This window comes from Hypanus sabinus, chromosome 6 (genome assembly GCF_030144855.1).
Source record: "Hypanus sabinus isolate sHypSab1 chromosome 6, sHypSab1.hap1, whole genome shotgun sequence".
NCBI lineage: Eukaryota > Metazoa > Chordata > Chondrichthyes > Myliobatiformes > Dasyatidae > Hypanus > Hypanus sabinus.
This window is the reverse complement of record NC_082711.1, coordinates 162,127,296-162,152,058: the sequence shown is the minus strand read 5'-3', so window position 1 is coordinate 162,152,058 and position 24,763 is coordinate 162,127,296. Positions and strand designations below refer to the sequence as shown.

The 24,763-nt window shown below is 40.6% G+C and overlaps 1 protein-coding gene across 2 annotated transcripts in view; it reads right to left on the bottom strand.

The window, feature by feature from the left end:
- The window catches only part of LOC132396024 (coronin-6-like), a 266,758-nt gene that overhangs the window by 63,016 nt on the left and 178,979 nt on the right, over positions 1-24,763 (bottom strand). For both annotated transcript variants that reach the window (XM_059973324.1, XM_059973325.1), the window contains one exon: positions 24,152-24,274. In XM_059973324.1, the coding sequence (XP_059829307.1) occupies positions 24,152-24,274 (123 nt within the window). The remainder of the gene's footprint in view (positions 1-24,151; positions 24,275-24,763) is intronic.

Below are 24,763 nucleotides of genomic sequence, written 5' to 3'. Positions count from 1 at the left end.
ACTCATAATTCAGAAGTTAGAGTGCTTACCAACCATATCTGAGGGCATATCATTTTGGGCTGAACAAAATAATAAACAATAAAAGACCATGAAATAAAAACATAAGAAAATATGTTCTTATTTCACCATTCTAAGACAAATGTGCTGCTCCAGAAAGCGCTATATGAGGTCATTCTTACCCTCGGCCATTAGACTCTATAATGAGTCAACCTATAGCTGGGGAAGTGATGGCTCCTCCTCTTAGACTGTTTGAGGTAACTTTATTTTTCATTCTTTCTTACTTCACGTCTTATATTTGTATATCTGTGCACTTGTAATGCAACTGTGACACTAATTTCCTTTGGGATCAATAAAGTATCTTATCCATGTTCTGCACCACCATTCGATATTTAGTTTAGAGATACAGCACAGTAAAAGATGCCACAAATTTACACCCATGTGACCAATTAACCTAGTCATCCATGTGTCTTTGGTTTGTGGAAGGAAACTGGAGCACCCTGAGGAAGCCCAGTGACGATGGGGAAAGTGTACAAATGACAGTGGAATTGCACCTGGATTACTGTTGCTATAACATCGTTATGGTAACCGTGCCACCCCAAGAGACTGTACAAGCTCCCTACAGACAGTGGCATGAATGAAAGGCCAATCACTTATCAGTAAAATTTTGCGCTAATTGCTATACTGATAATACGATCAGTCCTCATTTCCTCTTCTGCACCCGTTCTCTGATCGTCAATGAACTCGCATTCACAACCCTCTGGGATAGGGAATGTCAGAAAATTTTCAAGCTCTGTGAGAAGTTCTAATTGTTAATACTTTCAAGAAAAATATACAGCTTTTTGTTGAAATAGCAGCTTCTGATTTCAAAGTTCAAAGGAAATTTGTTATCAAAGTATGTATTTGTCAGCATATGCTATTCTGTGATTCATTTCCATGCAGGCATTCACAGTGGAACAAAGAAATACAACAGAAATAATGAAAAACTACATACAAACCATGACAGGCAAACAACAAACGTGCAAAGCAACCTTTGTTTCAGAGCCATCCTTGTGCTCCATCTTTCCTTTATAAATATTAGCATTTTACTCAGTTCTAATCCTCAGCATTGATGCCTTAAGCACCTGGCAATCAAATGCTAGTCAATAAAATACAGCAGACAGACTCTCTTGTTAAACTTTTGAAGTGTTAAATTTTAGAATGTATACTCCCTCCACTAATTTGAGATATGTGAGCAATATATATGTAGTATGCTTCCCATTAAAGAAAAGGGATTGAAAAACATACAATAAACCTCCATGGTGCCCTGTCTGGAATGCATGGTGACCAGCTTCTGAAGCTTTGATGTGGCAACTACAAAAAAGCTGCTCATGTCCAATAACAACAGCCAGCAAGCAATATTTTTTCAAAATTACGTAAGTGCAATATTTACCAGGAAAGCACATTTTTCATAGAATGCATCTGAATACACTGGACAAAGTTTAAACCACTTTACAACTGTGCAGGCATGAATTTAATCAGAATCAGGTTTAGTATCACTGGCAGATGACATGGAATTCTGTTGTTGATGCAGCAGCATGAAAATAAAAACATCATTATTATTGGAAACTACTGCAAATGTGTGTGTATATAAAAAATTAAATAAGTGGTGCAAGAAGAGAGAAAAAAGTAATGAGATGGGTTCAATGCCCATTCAGAAATCTGACAGCAGGGGGGGAATAAGCTGTTCCTGAATCATTGAGCGCATGCCTTTAGTCTCCTGTATCTCCTCCCTGATGGTAGGTATGAAAAGAGGATATGTCCTGAGTGATGGGGGTCCTCAAGATAGATGCCGTGTTTATGAGGCATCAATCTTTCAAGATGTCCTGGATGCTAGGAAGCTCGTGATGGAGCTGACTGAGTTCACAATTTTCTGCAGCTTATTTTGATCCTGTGTAGTCCCCCCCCCACCCCACCCCATACCAGAGAGTGATGCAACCGGTCATAATGCTCTCCACAATACATCTGAAGAAATTTACAAGTGTCTTTGCTGACATACCAAATCTTGTCAAACTCCTAATGCAATGGAGCCACCATCATGCCTTCTTTGTAACTTCATTGATATGTTGGGCCCAGGATAGATCCTCAGAGATGTTGACACCCGGGAACTTGAAACTGCTCATCTTTTTCATTTCTGATCGCTCAATGAGGACTAGGGTGTGTTCCCTCGTCTTCGACTTTCTGAAGTCCACAATCACTTCTTTGGTTTTACTGGCATTGAGTGCAAGGTCGATGCTGCAGCACCACTCAACCAGCTGGTATATCTCGCTCCTGTACGCCTTCTCGTCACCATCTGAAATTCTCCCAACAATAATTGTGTCATCAGTAAATTTATAGATGGCGTTTGAGCTGTGCCTAGCCACATAGTCATGGGTGTAGGGAGAGTACAACAGTGGGCTAAGCTCACATCCTTGAGGTGTGCAAGTTTTGATTATCAGCGATGTGGAGATGATCTTACAATCCACATGGACTGCTGTTTTTTGGTGAGTAAGTCAAGGATTCAGTTGCAGAGGGAAGTATGGAGCCCCAGATTTTGGAGCTTTTCGATCAGAACTGTAGGAATGATTGTGTTAAACGCTGACCTACCATCAGTAAACAGCAACTTGATGTACATATTAGTACTGTCCAGGTGATTCAAGGCTGCATGAAGAACCAATGAGATTGCATCCACTGTATACCTATTGTGGGGATAGGCAAACTGTAGTGGGTCCAGATCGTTGCTTAGGCAGGAGTTGATTCTAACCATAATCAACCTCTCAAAGCATTTTATCACTGTAGACATGAGTTCTGCTGCACAATAGTCATTAAGGCAGCTCACTCTGCTTTTCTTGGGCACTGGTTTGCCTGTCTCCCATTTGAAGCAGATGGGACCTTCTAACTGCAGCAATGAGAGATTGAAACTGTCTTTGAACACATCCACCAGTTGGTTGGCACAGGCTTTCAGAGCCCTTTCAGGGACATCATAGGGGCCTGTTGCTTTGCGAGGACTCACCCTCTGACGTTGGCCTCTGAGACGGAGACCACAGGGTCACTGGATGCTGCAGAAATCGTCATAGCTGTGGCTTTATTCTCCCTTTCAAAGTGTTCATAAAACGTGTTGAGCTCATCTGGGAGTAAAGCATCACCGCCATTCATGATGTTAGGGCTTGTTTCATTGGAAATAATGGCCTGAAAACACTGTCGGAGTTGATGTACATCTGACTCTGCATCTAAACTCAATCGGAATTGGTTTTTTTTGTGAGATAGCCCTCCGTAAGGTACCTGGCCTTCTTGAATAGTCCTGGATCTCCGTACTTGAATGTCCCAGATCCAGCTCTCAGCAGACTACGGGTCTCCTCGTTCATCCGTGGTGTTTGGTTTGGGTATGTACGGTATGTTCTTGAAGGCACACAGTCATCCACACAGGTTTTACTGAAGTCAGTGACAACTGTGGCACTATCATTCAGACTGGAAGATTAATTCCCGAATACAATCCAACCCACTGACCCAAAGACTCCTGTGCCACTCTTGTATCTAGTTAAAGCAATGAAGATGGATTATACCATAGATTTAGAAGCATTATTAGGCCATTCAGCCCATTGAGTTTATGGGAGTTTTCTTTTTAAATCTATTCTCCTGCCGTCTCCACAGGAACCGCAATCCTCTTACCAGTCAAGATCCTTAGCAGGGATCGTCAGACGAAAAAAGTCAGTCATTTCTGCTCCTTCAGAAGGCAAGCCATATTAAAGGGTAGCTTGAGAGATGTGGCTCCCTGTCATGTGACAATGGTGTTGTCAAGGCAAGTTTAGCAGAATGTTAAGCTTAAACACAGACTTACTGTCTACTGCAAGGTAAAGAGAACTTTTGTGGGAATGGAAATGATGAGCCAGTGTTTGGGTTTAACACTGAAAATTCTACTAGAAAAGTTAAAAGGAAGGAGAAAGATGGCAAATCACTCATCAGGTTCAAAGTTCAGAGCGTGACCTTTCCCTTGATCAACGCAAACAGAACCTAAATACTTCACAAGGTGAATGTAGCCAAAATAAAATTGCTGAAAATAATCTTGCATCTGTTTACTTTGTTGGCACAAATGTTAACTCAACAAAATTACATTAATTGCTCTGAAAGTTTTTTTTATTAGAAATGATGCTGTTGGGTGCTTGTGCCAACAGTGTTTTGAGGCCCAGATAGGGTGGCAGAATATTTGACTGAATACTCACCTCTCTCCCACCCCAAAACTCTTCACTCTTTCCATCCCTATTCCCTCGCTCCAAGGGAAAAGAAGTCCATAAGGACAGTAGAAACCATCTGAAGGATCCTCAAAACAGCTTTCCAAATCTAATTTATAATTTGTGACAGATTGTTTTTCAATCTTACACGTTGATATCAAAATCGCACTCTAGTCAAATGTTATTCCATTTTTGTTTTCTTTCATAATGTAGGGTGTGATGTGTCAGATCGTGGTGCCTTTAGATTTTTCTTCCTGCTTGGGGCTTTGTTTCCGCTCTCAGTATTTTGCTGAAGGATGACTTGTGTTAAAACACTTCTGGTTTAATTCTGACAGATGGAGATGGGATCGTATGAAGTCAGAGAGGATGCTCAGGAGAATGAGAGCTGTAGAGAGTGCCAAAAGACCAAATGCTGACAAACATCAGGGACTGAGGATATTCTAAGAAATTCCAAAGTCGGTTGCAGCAAGAGGGGCTGTAAATCTCAAGACTGACTGTTCTGTGCTCTGTTAGTACAAGCTAGTTGAGTTATTAATAAATAGAGAAAATGGATCAAAACAGAGTACTTCAATGTAACGATGGCTGCTCTGTACTCAGTGGTCATTTCATTAGTTACCTCCTGTACCTAATAAAGTGGCCACTGAGTGTACGTTCATGGGATCTTCTGCTGCTGTAGCCCACCCACTTCTACGTTCAACGTATTGTGCATTCAGAGATGTTCTTCTGCACACAACTGTTGTAATATCTGATTATTTGAGTTACTGTTGCCTTCCTGTCAGCTGAACCAATCTGGCCATTCTCCTCTGACCTCTCCAACGAGCAAGGTGTTTTTGCCTGCAGAACTGCTGCACACTGGATGTTGTTTTACAGCTTTTCACATCATTTTCTGTAAACACTTGAGATGGCTGTGTGTGAAAATCCCAGGAGATCAGCTGTTTCAGAGATACTCAGACCACCCCATCTGGCAGCAACAATTATTCCATGGTCAGAGTCACTTAGATCACTTTTCTTCCTCCACTCTGACGTTTGAGCTTCTTGACCATGCCTGCATGCTTTTATGCATTGAGTTGCTGCCTCATGATTGGTTGACTAGATATTTGCATCAATGAGCAAGCGTACCTTATAAAGTGGCCACTGAGCTAGCTTAAACTCCTTTTCAGTGCCAATTCCACCAGGCTCAAGGTTAGCTTCTATTCTATTGTCATAAGACTACTGAGTATGATAAGATAGACTTTTAGCCTCTAATGTGTTATGGTTTTTCACCTTATTATCTGTCTACACTACACTTTCTCTGTAATGTCATTATACATTTTTTATTGTTTCCCCTGATAATACCTCAATGACTGATGTGATGAAATGATCTCTATTGACAGAATGTTCCTCACTCTACTTTGGTAAATATGACAATAATAAACCAATTTACCATTAATCTTCAATTCCGTGATCTTAGCACTTATCTCTCTTAGCACTTATATTACCATAAATATATCTTGTAACCTGGCCTCCACCACCCACACATGCAGAGAATTCCAGAGGTTCTCTACCCTCAGAAGAGTTTCTAAGCACCTCAGTTTTAAATCACTGGATCCATATTTTGTTGCCATGTCCCCTTGTTGGGGGACTCACCCACTTGTGAAAAGTGTCATTACAACTGATAACTGTGAGCCAAAAGTGTCTGAGCAACTAAAGCATCACAACTCATTCAGTGAACTCTACTTTCCTGAAAGTTGACCGTATTGTTAAAACTTCCTTACACTTTGGAAAACTTGAAACCAATTGACAAGCATTTTAGTACTGGTTTATTATTGTCACGGGTAGCAAGACACTGTGAAATGCTTTTCTTGCATACTGCTTCTACAGATCAAATTATTACACAGTCAACTGAGCTAGAATAAGGTAACACAATAACAATGCAGAAACAAAGTGTAACAGCTACAGTCCTGTGCAGAAGTCTTAGGCACGTATATGGTTTGCCTAAGACTTTTGCACAGTACTGTCATAATTTTATGTATTGCACTGTACTGCTGCCACTAAAAAAAGAACAAATTTCATGACATATAGAGTGTCTGTAAATAAAGTATTCACCTCCCTTTGAAGTTTTCATGTTTTATGTAGAGATCTGTTTTCACTTTCACACAAAAGAATATTTTTCTATTGATCAGTGTTAAAAAAGCCAAATTAAATCCATTATGACTCAATGCTGTAAAACAATAAAACATGAAAACCTCTGGGAGGGGGGTAGGTTTGGAGATGAATACCTTTTCTAGGTACTGTATGAGTGATGACGAACCTGATTCTGATATGGATCTCTATTGTGGACTGAGAGTGGGAACAATGGCAGGGAGAAGGTTGGGAAAAGGGGAAGAGAGAGGGGAGGGAGCAGGCAGCACTAGAGAGGCAGTCTGTAATGATCAATAAACCAATTATATACAATCAAATGATCTGGCCTGGTGGCTCAGGATTGGGTGTGTCTGTACCCATGCCACTCCCTATCCTGCCACCTGTCCCACACCCTTCCCATGGTGCTCCACTTTCACCATTCCCAACATGCTTTGCTCCTGCCAGGTTTAGAAACTCGCTCCCTGTTCCACATTGACAAACACAGTACTGTGCAAAAGTTTCGGGTACTCAAACTTTTGCACAGTACTGTACCAAAAAAAGTGCAGTGCAGATAAATGATAAAGTGCAAGATCACCACAAAGTAGGTTGTAAAGACAAGAATCTATCTTATCTGTACAAGAGTCTGATAATAGTGGGATAGAAGCTGTCCCTGAGCCTGGTGGTACATGCTTTCAGGCTTTTGTATCTTCTGCCTGATAGGAGAGGGGAGGGTAGAGAATGCCCCAAGTGAGTGGGGTCTTTTGATTGGCTGCTTTACTTGTCCTGTCTTGTCTTGTCCTTACTGCACCAACTGCCGCCACTGGGCTATAAATGTGCAGGAGCAGTGTGTGGTTAAGTGCCTTACTCAAGGTCACACACACTGCCTCGGCTGAGGCTTGAATTAACACCCTTCAGATCGCCAGCCCAAAGCCTTAATCACTTGGCCACACGCTGAGAAAGTAGAGTCATTGCTGAACTTTCTTGGCCAATTTCTTCCCCATTTCTTACAGATGCACTGACTAATGCCAAGGAAAGTGTTCTGATACTTATTCCTCCCTCATCTCCAAGAACAGAGGGCAGGAGTTTCGACCACTGTGTCAGGAATTTTAATGCCATCCTTTCTTGACTTTCAAGTTTTCCATTGAGAGGCTGATTCAGTATTTTTGATTTATGCTTTGTCATAACTTTCACCGAGGTGGTTTTATTTAAAGACACAAGTAACTACTTTGAAAGAAAACATTTTGCTGGGCACCATCTTTCCTCATAAGCCCACTGGACAAGATTTCTCCCCTTCCTGAATTCAATGCACCTCAAACAACACAGAGAAGACATAAGGCGTATAAGATGATGAGAGGCGTTGACTAGGTGGATAGTCAGAGGCTTTTTTCCAGGGCTGAAATGGCTAACACGAGAGGGCACAGTTTTAAGGTGCTTGGAAGTATGTACAGAGGAGATGTCAGGGGTAAATTTTTTACGCAGAGAGTGGTGAGTGCGTGTGGTGAACTACATATACCTGTCTGGACACGCCCCCTGCTGACTGCTCCTGTGGCTCCTCCCACAGACCCCAGTATAAAGGCGATCGAGGCCGGAGTCCGGCCTCTCAGTCTCCAGGATGTAGTATGGTGGTCACTCACTGCTTGTTCCTTCTTCCAGTCAATAAAAGCCAATATCTTGCCTTTACATCTCAGAGTGAGTTATTGATGGTGCATCAGTGCGTGGAATGGGCTGCCGGCAACAGTGGTGGGGGCAGATACAATAGGGTCTTTTAAGAGACTCCTGGATAGGTACATGGAGCTTAGAAAAATAGAGGGCTATGGGTAACCCAAGGTAATTTCTAAGGTAATGTTCAGCACAGCATTGTGGGCCGAAGGGCCTGTATTGTGCTGTAGGTTTTTTATGTTTCTAAGATGGAGCAAAGAAACAAAATCTACTGGGGAAATCAGCAGGTCAGACAGCATTTCTAGAGAAAAATGTACAGTCATCATTTCACATTGAGACTTTTTGTCTGGTTTCTCTACATTGACACTATTCAAAGCTTTACACATCTAAATAACTCACTTTGTATCCAATGTGCAACAACCTCTGGTCAAGTGACCATCATTAGAAGTAGAATCAGTATTTTTGTATCTGGTTGACTATCTAACCTCAACCACAGTTACTAATGCTCAGTTTAACTGATCATATTTACTATTATTGACGGGTAAGCACAGGAACAGCCATTTGGCCCACAATGTTGTGCCGAATCAACAACAGTGTTACGATTGGTAGGAGTTTGCTGCACAAAGTTTTGCAGCTTCTATGTTATTCCATCTTTATTATAACAGTTTAATAGTAGTGTCTCACATCAACACTATTTCACTGGCTGTAAAGAAATTTGCTGATATGGCCAAACAACAGAAAGGCCAAAGAGCTGATTGTGGACTTCAGAAAGGGTAAGACGAGGGAATACACATCAGTCCTCATAGAGGGATCAGAAGTGGAGAGAGTGAGAATTTTCAAGTTCCTGGGTGTTAATATCTCTGAAGACCTAACCTGGACCTAAAATATTGATAAGGCCATAAAGAAGGCAAAACAGCAGCTATATTTCACAAGGAGTTTTAGGAGACTTGGTATGTCACCAGAAACACTCATAAATTTCTACAGATGCACCATGGAGAGCATTCTAACTGGCTGCATCACCGTCTGGGTAAGGGAGGCAGGGGTTGGCGTTGTCACACAGGATATGTTAGCTGCAGAGAGCCGTAAATTTAGTCAGCTCCATCGTGGACACTGGCCTCTGTGGTATCCATGACACCTTCAAGGAGCAGTGCTGTACCGCGGTATTCACCATTAAGGACCGCCCCCCACCCCCCACCCAGGTCATGCCCTCTCCTCAATGCTGCCTTCAGGAAGGAGGTACTAGCCTGAAGGCACACACTGAACAATTCAGGAATAGCTTCCTCCACTCTGCCATGCAATTTCTGAATGGACATTGAACTGTTGAACATTACCTCACTGATTTTTATTTCTTTTCTTTGTACGGCTTAATTTTACAACTATATATATACACACACACATACTATAATTCACTGTTTTTTTTCCTCTGTCTATTATTATGTATTGCATTGTACCGCTGCTGGATGGTTAACAAATTTCAGGATATATGCTGGTAATATTAAACTTGATTCTGATTCTGAATGCTCAACTCAACCAGCCAAATAATACACTCTCATTTAAGTTCTCTGGATTAGAAGGCACTGTTTATAGTTTTATTGCCATGAATTTCTTTATTAGGAACATAAAACATTCCAGTAATTGTGTTTTTTTTAGGAGAATAGAACTGTTGCCATAGCAAAGAGTAAACTCAATTTTCCGAAGTTCTGGAAAACAATGAAGCGAATCCCAAGTGAATTGGGAGCGACAAAATAGGAAGTGCTTTATTATGGCTAACTTCAGGACACTATCTGGAAATTGTGTCCTACGGACATTTTGGCAATGTTTTATATTTAACACAAAGTGTTATTTGTTTCAGATTAGGTATCTTTGAAGGTGACAAGTTATAAAAAGTACCTGACTTTACTGGAGGTGAGGAGGCACTTCCTGATGAGGTGTCAGTTTGCAGGAAATCAGTCAGCCCCATGCTTGGGACTTTGCTCGTTCAGCACCTGACTAGTGACATAACTTCAGAGAGGGCCAGTACACATCTACACTCAATTCCTTTTTTAATTAGGTACCTCTTGAGGCTAATAATGTTCTGCTGCTGTAGCTCACTCATTTCAATGTTCAACCATGTTGTACACACAGAGATGCTCTTCTGCACACCACTGTTGTAACAAGTCATTATCTGTGTTACCCTTCCTATCAGCTTGAACCAATCTTGCCAACCTCCCCTGACCTCTCTTATTAACAAGGCATTTTCACCAAAGATCTGCCTCTCACTAAATGTTGTTTTTTACACATCATCCTCTGTAAGTTCTAGAGACAATTGTGTATAGAAATCTCAGGAGATCAGCAGTTCCTAAGATACTCAAACCACCCCATCTGGCGCCAACAATCATTCCACAGTGTAAGTCACTTAGATAGAACACATTCTTCCCCATTCTGATGCTTGCTCTGAACAACTGAACCTCCTGACCACAGCTGCATGCTTTTATGCATGGAGTTGCTGCCACATGGTAGATTGATTAGATATTTGCATTAATGAACATGGGCACCTAATAAAGTGGCCTCTATGTATCCCTTCCTGATCCCTGTTGGGAAAAGGTCACAGTGAGAGGTCGACACTAGATATCATGCCTTCTCACTGGGAAACCCAATAGTCCCAGAAAGAAACATTACGGCATAGCAAGATACTATTTGCCTCTCTGCAAGGGCAAATGAGTTGGAGCCATCCTGCTTTCTTTCCATTGGCCTACAAATTCTTTTAAATCCTTATTCTCAAGCATTGGATTAGTGCAGAAGTGTTGTTTTCCTTGTAGCTTAAATTGCTTTTATATTCACATAATTACCTACATAGTTGTAATTGTTCAGTGGGTTTTCCAGTGCAGTTGCTTATGTAGTTTTCTAGAAGTTTCTTAGTCTTTCTGTAGCATGTGTCAAGCCTAGCTATTTTATAAGCTAATTATTCACAAGAGATGCTGTTTTTTATAGTCTGAGCTAGTTTTTTTTTGTAGAAGACATCCATGTTTCACTTGGCTTCTCCTCCTTTGTTTACTCATTCTTTGTTATTGTAACACTTAATAAAATGGCTGTAAGAAACACGTTCTATGCCTCATTCTTGACTTCTAAAGAACCTTTGGATCATAAAAACACCAGTTAGGAACGAGGGTGTCAACAGGGTTACGGTCCATCAAAGGTCAAACCTGTAGCTGGAATAACTGGATCACTTTGGATCAGCATCTACAGCAAAAACTCAAAGGGGAACAGCGTGGGTGAGCTACAGCAAAGTGTCGAAAATAAAGATATTTTTGTGAGGAATCCTTTCAGAGTGGCCGCAAAGGTTTCCAAGTGTCACTGTTATGTTTCTCAGTTCACATCTGTCCTTTCCTTCCTTCAATTCTGACTGGCTGCATCGCTGTCTGGTATGATGGGGGCTACTGTCCAAGAAAGACATCTTCAAGGAGCGGTGCCTCAGAAAGGCTGCATCTATTACTAAGGTCCCCTATCACCCAGAACATGCCCTCTTCTCATTGTTACTAACAGGTCAAAGGTACAGAAGCCTGAAGGTTTCAGGAACAGATTCTTCTCCTCTGCCATGCGATTCCTAAATGGACATTGAACCCTTGGACAATACTTCACATTTTTTTTATATATATTATTTCTGTTTTGCACTATTTTTAATTTAACTGTTCAATATACACCCACATATATATTTACTGTAATTGATTTCCTTGTTTATACAGTATTTTTCTTTCTATATTGTCATGTATTGCAGTGAACTGCTGCTGCTGAGTTAGCAAATTTCACGACACATGCCGGTGATAATAAACCTGATTCTGAATAAGCAGTCACCTAGTGTATCAAAGTAGGGAGGTTTTGACGCATCTTTACAAGGCACAGTATCATCACGCTGCAGCTAAGCAAAAACTCCTGGAGGAACTCAGCTAGGTCAGGCAACATCTGAAAAGGGGAATGGACAGTCAAAGGGAAAAAGATATATTTGCTTTGGAGGATAGTGCAAACCAATTGTGTAGGGTGATATCGATTTGAGTACAGAGCAATATAAAATGATCCAATGAAATTTTGAGGGGAACTGACAAGGGTAATGCTGAAATGATGGCTCTTCTAGTGGAGATATCTGGAACCATAGGGCATAGCTTCAGAATAAAGGCCACCTACTTACAACAGAGATGAAGAGGACATTCTTCTCCCTGAATGGCACTACTGCAACATCCTCTCACTCAACGTCAGCAAAACCAAAGAGATGATTATTGACTACAGGAGAAGGAAACTTGGGGTTCCATCAACCACTCCTCATCAGGAGATCAGAGGTGGAGAGAGTCAGCAACTTTAAATTCCTCAGTGTTACCATTTTAGTAGAATGTGTCCTGGGTCCGGCATGTGACTGCCATTACAAAGAAAGCATTTCTTAGAATTCTAATTTCTTAGAAGTTTGCAAAGATTCAACATGCCATCTAAAATTTCAACATGCTTCTACACTGTAAATGTGCAGTGGAGAGTATACAGGCTGGTTACATTGAATTGAATTGACTTTATTACTTACATCCTTCATATACATGAGGAATAAAAATCTTAAGTCTCTCTCTAAATGTGCAATGTGCAATTTACAGAAATTTATAATAAATAGAATGTACAACGGGATAGTCAATATAACATAGAAATACAATTGTGTCAGCATAAGTTGAGCAGTCGGATGGTCTGGTGGAAGAAGCTGTTGCTACGGTAGCGTTTCTCAGATGGTAGCAGCTGGACCAGTTTGTGGTTGGGGTAATATGTGTCCTCAATGATCCTTCAGGCCCTTTTTACACACATCTTTGTAAATGTCCTGAATACTGGGAAGTTCACATCTACAGACGCGCTGGGCTGTCCGCACCACTCTCTGCAGAGTCCTGCGATTGAGGGAAGTACAGTTCCTGTACCAGGCAGTGATGCAGCCAGTCAGGATATTCTCAATTGTGCCCCTATAGAAATTTCTTAGGATTTGGGAGCCAATACCAAACTTCTTCAACCGTCTGAGGCAGAAGAGGCACTGTTGTGCCTTTTTCACCACACAGCTGGTGTGTACAGACCACGTGAGATCCTCGATGATGTGTATGCGGAGGAACTTAAAACTGTTCACCCTTTCAATCCCAGATCCACTGACGTCTATAGGGGTTAGCCTGTCTCCATTCCTCCTGTAATCCACAACCAGCTGCTTTGTTTTTGCAACATTGAGGGAGAGGTTGTTTTCTTGACACCATTGTGTCAGAGAGATGCCTTCATCTCTGTATGCTGCCTCATTATTATTTGAGATTAGGGCAATCAGTGTAATGTTGTCAGCAAATTTTATTGGCAGATTGGAGCTGTGGGTGGTGATATAGTGATGGCTACACAGACAGGGGTACCTGTGTTGAGAATCAGAGGGGCAGAGGTGAGGGAACCCACTCTTACCACCTGCTGGCAATCTGAAAGGAAGTCCAGGATCCAGCTACACAAGGCAGGGTATGCGAACACCAATGTCCCTGATCAGAAAAAAACTACAAAAACGTAGTGGATACAGCCCGGTCCATCACAGGTAAAGCCCTCCCCACCACTGAGCTACATGGAGTGCTGTCGCATCCATCATCAAGGACCCTTATCACCCAGGACAGGCTCTCTTCTCACTACTGCCATCGAGCCTCAAGTCCCACACCCCTAGATTCAAGAAAGGTTATTATCCCTCAGCCATCTGGTTGTTGAACCACAACCACAAGGTGATTCCACAGCCTATCCACTCACTTTGAAGCACCCCACACAGTGTTTTCCTGATATTTATTGCTTATTTATTATAATTATTTTTCTTTTTGTATTTGCACAATGAGTTGTCTTTTGCACGTTGGTTGTTTATCTGTTTCTGTCATGTCAGGGTTTTCATTGATTCTTATAGTTCATTCTGAATGTCTGCAAGAAAATAAATCTCAGCGTAGTACAGCATATGGGGACGTTTACGTACTTTGAACTTTGAACTGAGGGGCACAACTCTAATTTTCTACCTCAGAGTGAATATGCTTAGGAAGTATAACATTTCAACCACAAAGTAGTCAATAAGGTTGGGGAGAGAGCCCAGAAGTTATGCTGAGGCCAAAATTGCACCATCCATAATCCAAATGAATGGCCCAATTAGTCCGCTCCTGCTGTTATGTTACCATGTTGACTGCTGAAGATCGTTCCCTGAGGTCTCCATCTTCAGCTCTTGCTCCAAATTCACACCTTCTACAGGCTCAGAAAGAATTAAATAATCTAAATGGAGGTGTTAAAATTGCCTGGCATCCTTTGCAACCCCTCTGGTTACTGTGCAGTTTCCTTGTAAGCCCACACTGAAATCTCACATGGTTAACTTGACCCTGCATCTGTCTGCATTAATGACCTGAGAACAGAATCTGCTGGAAATGTTCAGAGAGAATGGGTGAAAAATTAACAGATCAAATTAAATGTACTAGTATAAGTGAATGGCTGATTTCATGGTCTCAGTGGCTGAGACAGCCTATTTCCATGCTGTTCATTGCGTACGTCTCAAATAGCCTCCGACAACCAAGTCTGACTCCTGGCCTTCACGTGTGGCACAGTTCTTATGACCGGCGGAGCTGTTCTCACTGACAGGAGAAGGGGCAAAGGTGGACCACTGGCACCTTAAAACCAGTTGCTCCGGGCAGATGGGACTCGTTAACCGCGGACGGTAGCTCATCTAGAGGGAAAATTCTGATTTCAAACCTCCACTGCTTTGCAGCTACACCTGCTCACGGGAAAGGATTTGGGAGTAAACCCCGAGGAAAGATCCTGAGTGCTGTACCCAGCACCGGCACAGCAACTCCCGCGATGCTGCTGGCGCCAAACTATATCGACTTCCGTCGTTCCTTTGGACCCGTCATCAGCATGGAGGGGGGGGGTCCCACTGCATGGGCAACAGATGGATCTCCATGTCAACTCTGCACTGGCTTGCACCTTGGAGAGGCCACTCCAGTGACTACCAGAGGCGCTGTACCCATGGTCGGCCACAACCGACGGAAGCCATATCACATAACTCTACAATAATCAATTGAATATCTCTTTGATGAAAGGTCATTGAGCTGTTAACACTGTTCCTCTTTTCCACAGATGCTGCCCGATCTTCTGAGTGTTCTAGAATGTTCACTTTTTAGATCATATTTCCAGTATTTTAGCATTTTTTTTCTTTTCCATAATATCAACAATAACAAGTTATTTAAAATCTGAGAGCCAGTCCACTCCCTTGGCACAAAATTCAACCAAGCATTGAAAATTCAGCACATCAGTTGTTCAAATTGTGACTTTTTAAAAAACAAAATAACATGAAATACTTAATTATGGAATTTTTCTCGAGACCCTTTGCAGAGAGAGAAAAATCAGAAAATTAATATGTAAGCTGCTTATTGAAGAGATGGGAACATAATTGTGGAACAGCAAAAATACTGCTGAAGTTTCACTTCTATCGAAACTTGGTCAACCTGAAACTAGCCTGACTTGCTAAATACTTCCATCAGCTTCTGAGTTTCTATTGCGGTTGTTGAGATGCTGAATAAAATCGCTAGGTACTCAGATGATGTTACTGAGGCATGAACTGAGCCAGTATCGCAGGATGTAATTGGTCAATATCACCACCAAACTCAGAAATAAAAGCAGTGGTAGGAGCAGCATATTCATTTCAAAATCTTTTGATGTGGTTTCTTGAATCAATTAATCCATTTCTTCCTTCAAACAAGTAATACTTTCTTGGTTAAACTTTGCCAAGCGTTGCCTACCTATCACACGTCCGGGACAGACTATTTGGTTGCATGAGGCTTTAGGAAACGTACGGATCACTATTCCCCCAAAGCTGCATGGGTGCACGGCCGCACAGTAACCGAAATGCTCCCACGCACACAGCCTTTGTTGACGCGCAGCTAGAACTTTCTTAACATTTTAAGCATTTGAAGTACTGTGTGGTTTTCAGGATGTGTAAAAATTTCCTTGTCAGAGCAATAGTTGGTCCGCGCAGCTGTAGAAAAGAATTAGAAGGAACATTGGGGAGGACTGAAAGCAATCACTGTTAATATGCACGAGTTAACTTCCAACAGCAAAAGACTTCTATCAGCTTTCTTTGGGAATCAGTGAACCACTCCAAAAATAACTGGGGTGCAACATTAAGTGCAAAGAAAATTCGCTCTGGCAAGGTCAAAGTGTCCCAATTGTAGTACTTAGACCCCCAAAAAGAAACTTATTAATCCAGAGAGTTCAAGCAAGTGGTAGAACAATTCAGGCAAAGATAAAATCTTGCATGCTTAACTGCAAAGATGGTTGAATGGATTCCAACAATATCTCAAATCGACAGTTTCCAAAACTCATGTAAGCTGGCTACATATAACCAATTGTGTTTAAGTGAAGAGCTCAGTGGTAATATTTACAAAGGGTTGACCAGCATGAAATTCCAGCTTCCCATTTCCTTCAATTGATGAAAATATTTAACCTTGTTAATAGCATTTTGAATAACAAATAAAACAATTTTCTTCAGCGATGTAGTTCCAAAATTCTTCCATTGCAATGAGTGATTGAAAATGGGTGATTCTGCCTTGTTCCTGCCCACTTTACGAGATCCAGCTAAAATCATTCATGTGCCCATTTCACGTATGAACTGTGAATATGCACAGCTACCCATGAACTCGGCTGCACAGCATGGGACACAAAGTGTTTACAAACCAGAAGACAAGCAAGAGCTTACACCTGGGCATGGAAACACGTGCATAGTCTTCAGCTTCATTAATAAAATATATCCTTTTCTTATTTTGAGAATTCTGGAGATCAACATTCAAAAATAACACACAATAATCAAGAAATGAGCATTCCTAGGAATACTAGATTTACTCCAGATCCTGAAAAAGTTACCAAGTTCCAAAGATATCTGGTCCAGGATACTTCTCTAAATTTTCTTCTGTCACAGCAAGAAAGATCTCCAAGATGGTGACAGATGGCTGCTGTGATGTCTGCAGACTAGTAATGGACCAGATACCACTCTTTGAAAGTCCTAATCACATGAGAAGCAAATGAGATTTCTCATCTGATATCTCAAGTATAATGTAACGTACAGCAGTTTACCCTTATATTCACACAGTTTTTAACCTTGCACCAGGGATGAAAGGGTGCAAAGGATGTGAAAGTTAGCAAGTACTAAACAGAAAATCCATGCACACCACATTCCCAGAAATTAACAATAACCAGGATATATAAAAATTGGATTCATTAGCAGCCATTGGTGGAAGCAAGAATTTTCAATCTTGTTAAATTCATAAATTAAGAAAACAACAAAATTTTGTAAGTAATGACCATTGCCAATGTCAGCATCAACATGAAATATACCAAAGTATTACCTTTCTCCAAAGATTATTTCAGACTTACTATTACATTAAAGACTATCTGTAGAGCTCTATTGACACCAGAGAGGATTATTGGAATCTGGTTCTTGGCAAGTATAACATTTTTAAACTGGAATTTACAATACAAGATCTCTGAATCAAATCCAAGAAGATTTATTTATTTGTCAACCTGAGAAGGAAAGGTGGTATTTTAACAGGTCAACTGAGTTGTACAGTTATATTAGTGTTTTATTTCTTTTTCTCTCTCTATGACAAGGCAATGTTTGTAAGTGAGAGTGAGAGAGTAAGTGAGGGGGAGAGTGAGAGAGGAAGGGAGAGAGGGAGGGAGAGAGGGAGTGTGAGAGGGAGTGTGAGAGGGAGAGGGAGGGAGAGTGAGAGGGTTAGTGAGAGGGAGAGAGTGAGGGAGGGAGTGAGGGGGGGAGAGAGAGAGAGAGAGAGAGAGAGAGAGAGAAATATGCACGGATGTAAGGAGTGTGTTTACCGAGTGCTCGCCACCACAGCAGGCAAGAGTACAACTTCAAGGAATTGCAATAAAATACTGAGCCCTAGGGAGTGCTGGAAGATCTTTGAGGGGAGGTGGTGTACGGTAAACTGGTACCCTATAGCATTTAAGAAAAGGAAACATAAAATATAAAGATGACAAAGAGATCCTGAGAGGGAGGAGATTTTTCCTGGTTGCAGGTTTGCAATCCAGGATTGAATATCTAACCTCTGATGTAACTTTGTCAATTAGAGCTTCGTAAATCCTTGGAATTTCCCCACTCAGGAACGTTGTGGATATTCAGTTATTTAATAAGTATAAAATTCAGAGGAAGAGTTTTGGCTGGTACTTGAATGAAGGGAAAGGGGGTTCATTTGCAGAGTTGAAATGGAGGTGATTGATCATTCATGATCTTACGGTAGAATAGCAGAACGAGGTTGAAGAGATGAATTACTTTCATCTTCCCTATACTCCTCTGCACAGTACAACAGATGACATAGAATAATATTTGATTCATAGGTACCAATGATCTTTTCAACATTGTGTGGACCTTAACTGAACTCCAGTTGACCAAAAGTAACAAAAACAATATTAAAACATTATCACTGACAAATTTTAAAGTATGTTTGTTATGAGGTGCTTCCATCTGGAATACTTATTGTCCATAATCTATCCAGTACTAAGATAATAGTTAGCATATGTTTATATGTGAAGATTCGTCTCTACCAAAGGTGGTGTAAGACACTCCTTCCCTCCGCTAGCCTGCAGGTCACCCTTGAGTAAGATGTAGCACCTGCTTAGCCCCCCAATCAGGATCATGTGAAGCCATGAGAGAAGATGGTGGATGGTCATACGAGCAGCTAGTGCATATCACAAGTCCTGGGTATGCGATCACTGATTCCAGGCAGACAATCTTTGAAGAGTACTAATAATGGCTGGGGTCACTTGTCATGTAAAGATACTGACCAGAAGGCAGCAATGGCAAATCACTTCTGTAGAAAAATTTGCCGAGAACAATCATGGTTATGAGACTATGTTTGCCCATGTCATGCAGCACGACATATAATGATTAGTGATGGTGACCACCTATTAATTAGTATGCGTATATTTATTATTCAAAATATATTTATTTTATTCATCATTCATGGTCCTTTAGATGATACATTGTACATTTCAATATAGATGTCTTGGAGTTTGATCATCTTTATTAAGCCTTCAAGTGACGCCAATGTATAAGGAGTGGAAATTGTGAACTATTTCAGTTTGCAAATTGACTGGAGACAAATTGAGTGGTGTTTGTTAGCATCAGTTTACAAGGAAAGTCTTGTAACATGGCAACTGGTTAGAGTGCTCTTAATTCTGTGCCAGAGATCAATGAATTTCCCATGCAAATTGGAAGGTGTTTAGAATAAAAACATTTTCCATACACTTCCCCTTCAGTGATTTACTTCATCTTTTATTGAGAGGCAATAAACAAAGCTTTGAGCCTGTGCTCTCACTCATGCTGTTGCCTTGCTATATTTGGAACTACATCTCCAAGTATGCTGCCCCTGCTTCAAACTTACCCTGAGAGACAACTTTTCGCGGATGAATAGCCATGGGTGTTTTTCTTTTCCTCTCATGGCTTAATTCAGAAAGTCAAAATCTGAACCTGGAGTTAGGGTCCTAGCTGATGGAAGATCCGAAGCTTCCTAAATCTCAGTTTAGGCTCGGGCCTTGATGTCCTCTTTGACATTTCAGACCATTTCTGGATTTCTTATCCATGTGGAGTGAAAAACCAGCAGAATACACTAGGAGGGCTATGTTACATGATGTGAAATGACATTTTGTCTCCCTTCAGGCTCAGTATCTACTTTGAAGCGGTGTTGTTCATATTAGCCTTCATAGTGGAAGTCTTTAAATAGGACTCAAGCACTGAGGAGACCAGTCTTATTGTTTATTCAGCAAGACCGTTTAGTAATGTCCGTAACCCAATGAGCCTCTCATCTATCCAAGTACACTATGTGTGGGAGCGTGCTCAGTATACATCACAGCTCCTCGTTTACTGCTTTAGCCAGGATTTCACTGCAAGTCATCCCAGTCACTTCTTGCAGAAATTACAACACAGGAGACTCAATGGAGTATATTGCCAGTGGGCCAATGCTAAAAGCATAGCTGCATGTATCCAAATATAGTTATTTTTGCACATTGGTTGTTCGTCAGTCTTTGTTTATGTATAGTTTTTTTTCCATTTATTCTACTGTATTGCTTTACTTATTCGTAAATATCTGTAAGAAAGTAAATCTCTAGGTAGTATATGATGACATATACATTCTTTGATAATAAATTTACTTTGACCTTGACTCTATCGTAACTAATTTTTGTCATCCTTGTTCTCAAACGTTTGGAAATGACCCTTTTAATTAATAATTCAATAATTGTAATCAATATACTTATAAACATCTAAAATGAGATCTTCAGTTTCCTCATTTTTCTTTGTTCTATTAGTTGTATTAATATAGAAATTGTGGTGTAATATATAATTGATGTAAAAAGTTATATTGTACTAATCTTAGTCGAACATTTATTGTACTTGTCATACTGTCAAGACATAATCTTGACCAACTTGTTTCATCAATTTTAATATTCAAATCAGTTTCCCATTTTTGTCTTGACTTATGAATTCCTTGTTTAATTGCCTGTTTTTGAATCAAATTATACATACCAGAAATATTTTTTTAATTTTTTCTTTATGTATTAAAGTTTCTATTTCATTAGGTTTCGGCAATAACATTGATCAATATTTTTGATGTAATCAAGAAATTGGTACTTTTTTACACTCTACTTGGTCTTGTTTTAAAATTCAACCTTTTTGGACAAATTTAAGAGTTTTACTGGAACAAATTATTGGAATACAACTTCCACATAATCCAACATTATTTTTACTAGGCGATATTGAAGGGATCAAATTGAAATCCAAATTGAATAAATATCAGTAAGAATTCATAAAAATTGCATTGGCAGTAGCCAAAAAGGCTATTGCAGTTACTTGGAAATCGGATTCATACTTAAGTATAGATCGTTGGAAGAATGAAATTTTTAACTGCATTCCACATGAAAAAATTACTTAAAATTTAAGAGATAAATATGAAATATTTCTGAAAATTTGGCGCCCTTATTTACAAAAGATAGGATTAAATATGTAGGTGCTCTGAAGATAAAATTATTGGTTATCTGGGGAAAGAAATAAATATACATATTAAAGCTATTATGAACTCCATGGAGCATGTGGGGATCTTCCGATATCCAGGCATTCTTTCTTTCTTTCTTTCTTTCTTTCTTTCTTTCTTTTTTCTTCTCTTTTTTTTCTATAGGGATATGTTAGGGAGGAGTGGTTAAGGGGAGGGGGGAAGGGTTGATAATTTCTTTTCTTTCCTGTAACGTATTTGAAAATTCAATTAAAAAAATATAGAACTTGTATTAATAATTCACTAAATTTCTTAATGCTGCAGAACTCTGAAGTATATATTATATATGAGAATCCATTTGGTGCCTGCAGCTGTGAACGAGGGGCATGGTTTCTTCCCTATAAGCAAGATTTAACCAGGCTAGAATTTTCCCCTCGCCACACGGAGTCACTGTAGCCTCTGTATAATTTCCTTCCCATTAATTCTAAAGTAGCACACAACAGATGCTGGAAATCTGAAATAAAAGCAGAAGGTATTGGTGGTACTCTGCAGCATCTGTTGTGGGAGAACCAGGGTTAATACTTCAAGTCAATGACCTTTTGTTATCTAGTCCCTGCTTCATCAAACTGAAATATTAAGTCCTGTCACTTTTCTGATGCTCAACCAGCTGAACATTTCCAGCACTGCTAGCATTTACTTCACTTTTTAACATTCTTATCATGAATGACCAATGATGTGATACACCTGCATGGAGAATTATTCTTCATTACTCCAGACTACTGCTTCACTCGGACATTCAGGCATCTCATTGCCTAACCCTTTACTATGCCATTCGGAAGATCACTGAACAGACAATTATATTACATATTAATAATACAAGGGGTGATTGATAAGTTCATGGCCTAAGGTAGAAGGAGTCGATTTTAGAAAACCTAGCACATTTATTTTTCAACATAGTCCCCTCCTACATTTACACACTTAGTCCAGCGGTCATGAAGCATATGGATCTTGGACCTCCAGAAAGTGTCCACAGATGGGTGATAAGTTCGTGGCCTAAGATAGAAGGAGATGAGTTATACAGCTCTCGTTACGTACACATGCAGTTCAACTCTTTGAGTGATTATGCAGAAAATTTGAAGTTAATAACCCATTTCCTTTGACCTCAGGCCACAAACTTATCAATTACCCCACCCCCGATGAGTTATTAACTTCAAACTTTCTGTATAATCACTCAAAGAGTTGACCTGCATGTGTATGTAACGAGAGCTGTATAATAGGGTTCCCGTTGTCCTCACCGACCACCTCAGCAGCCTCCGGGTCCAATATATAATTCTCCCTAACTTCCACCACCTCCAACGGGATCCCACTACCGAGCACATCTTTCCCTCTGCCCCCTTCTGCTTTCTGTAAGGATCGCTCCCTGCGCGACTCCCTTGCCCATTCGTCCATCCCTTCCCACCGATCTCCCTCCCGGCACTTATCCTTGTAAACGGAACAAGTGCTACACCTGCCCTTACACTTCCTCCCTCACCACCATTCAGGGCCCCAGACAGTCCTTCCAGGTGAGGCGACACTTCACCTGTGAGTCGGCTGGTGTGGTATACTGTGTTCTGTGCTCCCGGTGTGACCTTTTATATATTAGTGAGACCCGACGCAGACTGGGAGACCATTTCGCTGAACACCTATGCTCAGTCCGCCAGAGAAAGCAGGATCTCCCAGTGGCCACACATTTTAATTCCACGTCCCATTCCCATTCTGATATGTCTATCCATGGCCTCCTCTACTGTCAAGATGAAGCCACACTCAGGTTGGAGGAACAACACCTTATATTCCTCCAACCTGATGGCATGAACATTGATTTCTCTATCTTCTGTTAATGCCCCTCCTCCTCTTCTTACTCCATCCCTGATCTATTTATTTCCCCCCTCCTTTTTTCTCTCTCTCTGTCTGCCCATCACTCTTTGCCTGTTCTCCATCTCCCTCTGGTGCACCACTCCCCCTTTCTTTCTCCCTAGGTCTCCCGTCTCATGATCCTTTCCCTTCTCCAGCTCTGTATCCCTTTCGCCAATCACCTTTCCAGCTCTTAGCTTCACCCCACCCCCTCCGGTCTTCTCCTATCATTTCAGATTTCCCCCTCCCCCTCCTACATTCAAATCTCTTACTATCTGTTCTTTCAGTTAGTCCCAATGAAGGGTCTCGGCCCGAATGTTCCACCAGCATTTTGTGTGTGTTGTTTGAATTTCCAGCATCTGCAGATTTCCTCGTGTTTGTGTTTTTAATTCATCTCCTTCTACCTCACGCTACAAACTTATCAATCACCCCTGCTGTGGACACCTTCTGGTTGTCCAAGATAGGTAGGCTCCATGGTCGCTGGACTAAGTCTGTAAATGTAGGAGGGGACATGCTGAAAAATAAATGAGCTAGTTTTTCTAAAATTGACTCCTTCTACTTTAGACCACGAACTTATCAATCACCGCTCGTATTATAAATATCTTCAATCATCTGGTGTCATACTATTACAATACTATTTTGGTAACAGCATTAATACAATTCAAAGCAAGTGCAATCTAAATATTACCTTATTTGAAATCAATGAGCTTTTAATTAAAAATGCAAGTCATAGGTCTTGAGAAAGCTTATGTCAGATGAAGGGATGCTAGCTTGAACTTCTTCCCCTCACGTACCACCTCATTCTGATTTCTTTCCCCTTCCTTTATAGTCTCAATGAAGGGTCGCACCCTGAAACATCAACAGCTTATGCCCCTCTATAGATGCTTCATTCTTCCAGCATTAATCCCTTTCAAAAAGTATAGTGGAATCTGTGGTCTTCTGTAAAAGGAGATGGGATAGAAATATTTATGTAAAATAAACATTTAAACAGACAAAATAAAGGAGTGGGGAATGATAAATGGCAGCAGGGAAATTAGATTTTTCTGTGAAATAGTATTCCATAAATCCTGATGAAAGGAGCTAGCTGCAAGACATTCTTCATTAAAATTCACCTTCTCACGGAGTGCTCTCTGACTCCATGTAAACTGAGACAACTTCCATTACTGAAGTGATATGGTTAAACATATCCATCTCCAACCTAGTGATTGGGAACAAACTCATCCTTACCATGACAGTACAATCTTCGGAACCACTGGCGATCACGTTATCATTGTGAGGGCACCAATCAATATCAAGTACAGGAGCCGTGTGTCCACAAACCAGGGGGTGATTTTTATCCACACGTCCAGTCTGAAAATGAACAGAGAAACAGCAAGCTTTATCAAAAGTTCAAAATTTTTAAAAAAAAGATCAATGATTGATCTACCTATTTCACAGGAAGGATGAAAAAGTAATTTCACCTGGCAAGATTTATGAACCCATTTCATTGCCATCTACTATTTTCACCGTAGAATACAGATTCAGTTCACTGACTCAATGGCGACAAATCACCATCTGTTCTCCTGTTGCAGACAGTAAGGGTATAAAATGGAGGGAAAATGACACTTTGTCTTGGGCAAGACAAGTTTCAAATTGCTCACTGCGCCTCGATTATCTCAACAGAATCAAATTCACCACATGCAACTCACCCCTTGTATATGACCACAGCAGCCTATTTTATAAAGAAAAACAAACTACACAATTAGCACTGCAAACTGAGAGATTGTTGAGACATAAACTCAGGCTATAAATCATGATGCATCAAACAATATACAGTCCTCTTGAGGAAAGTTCAGATTA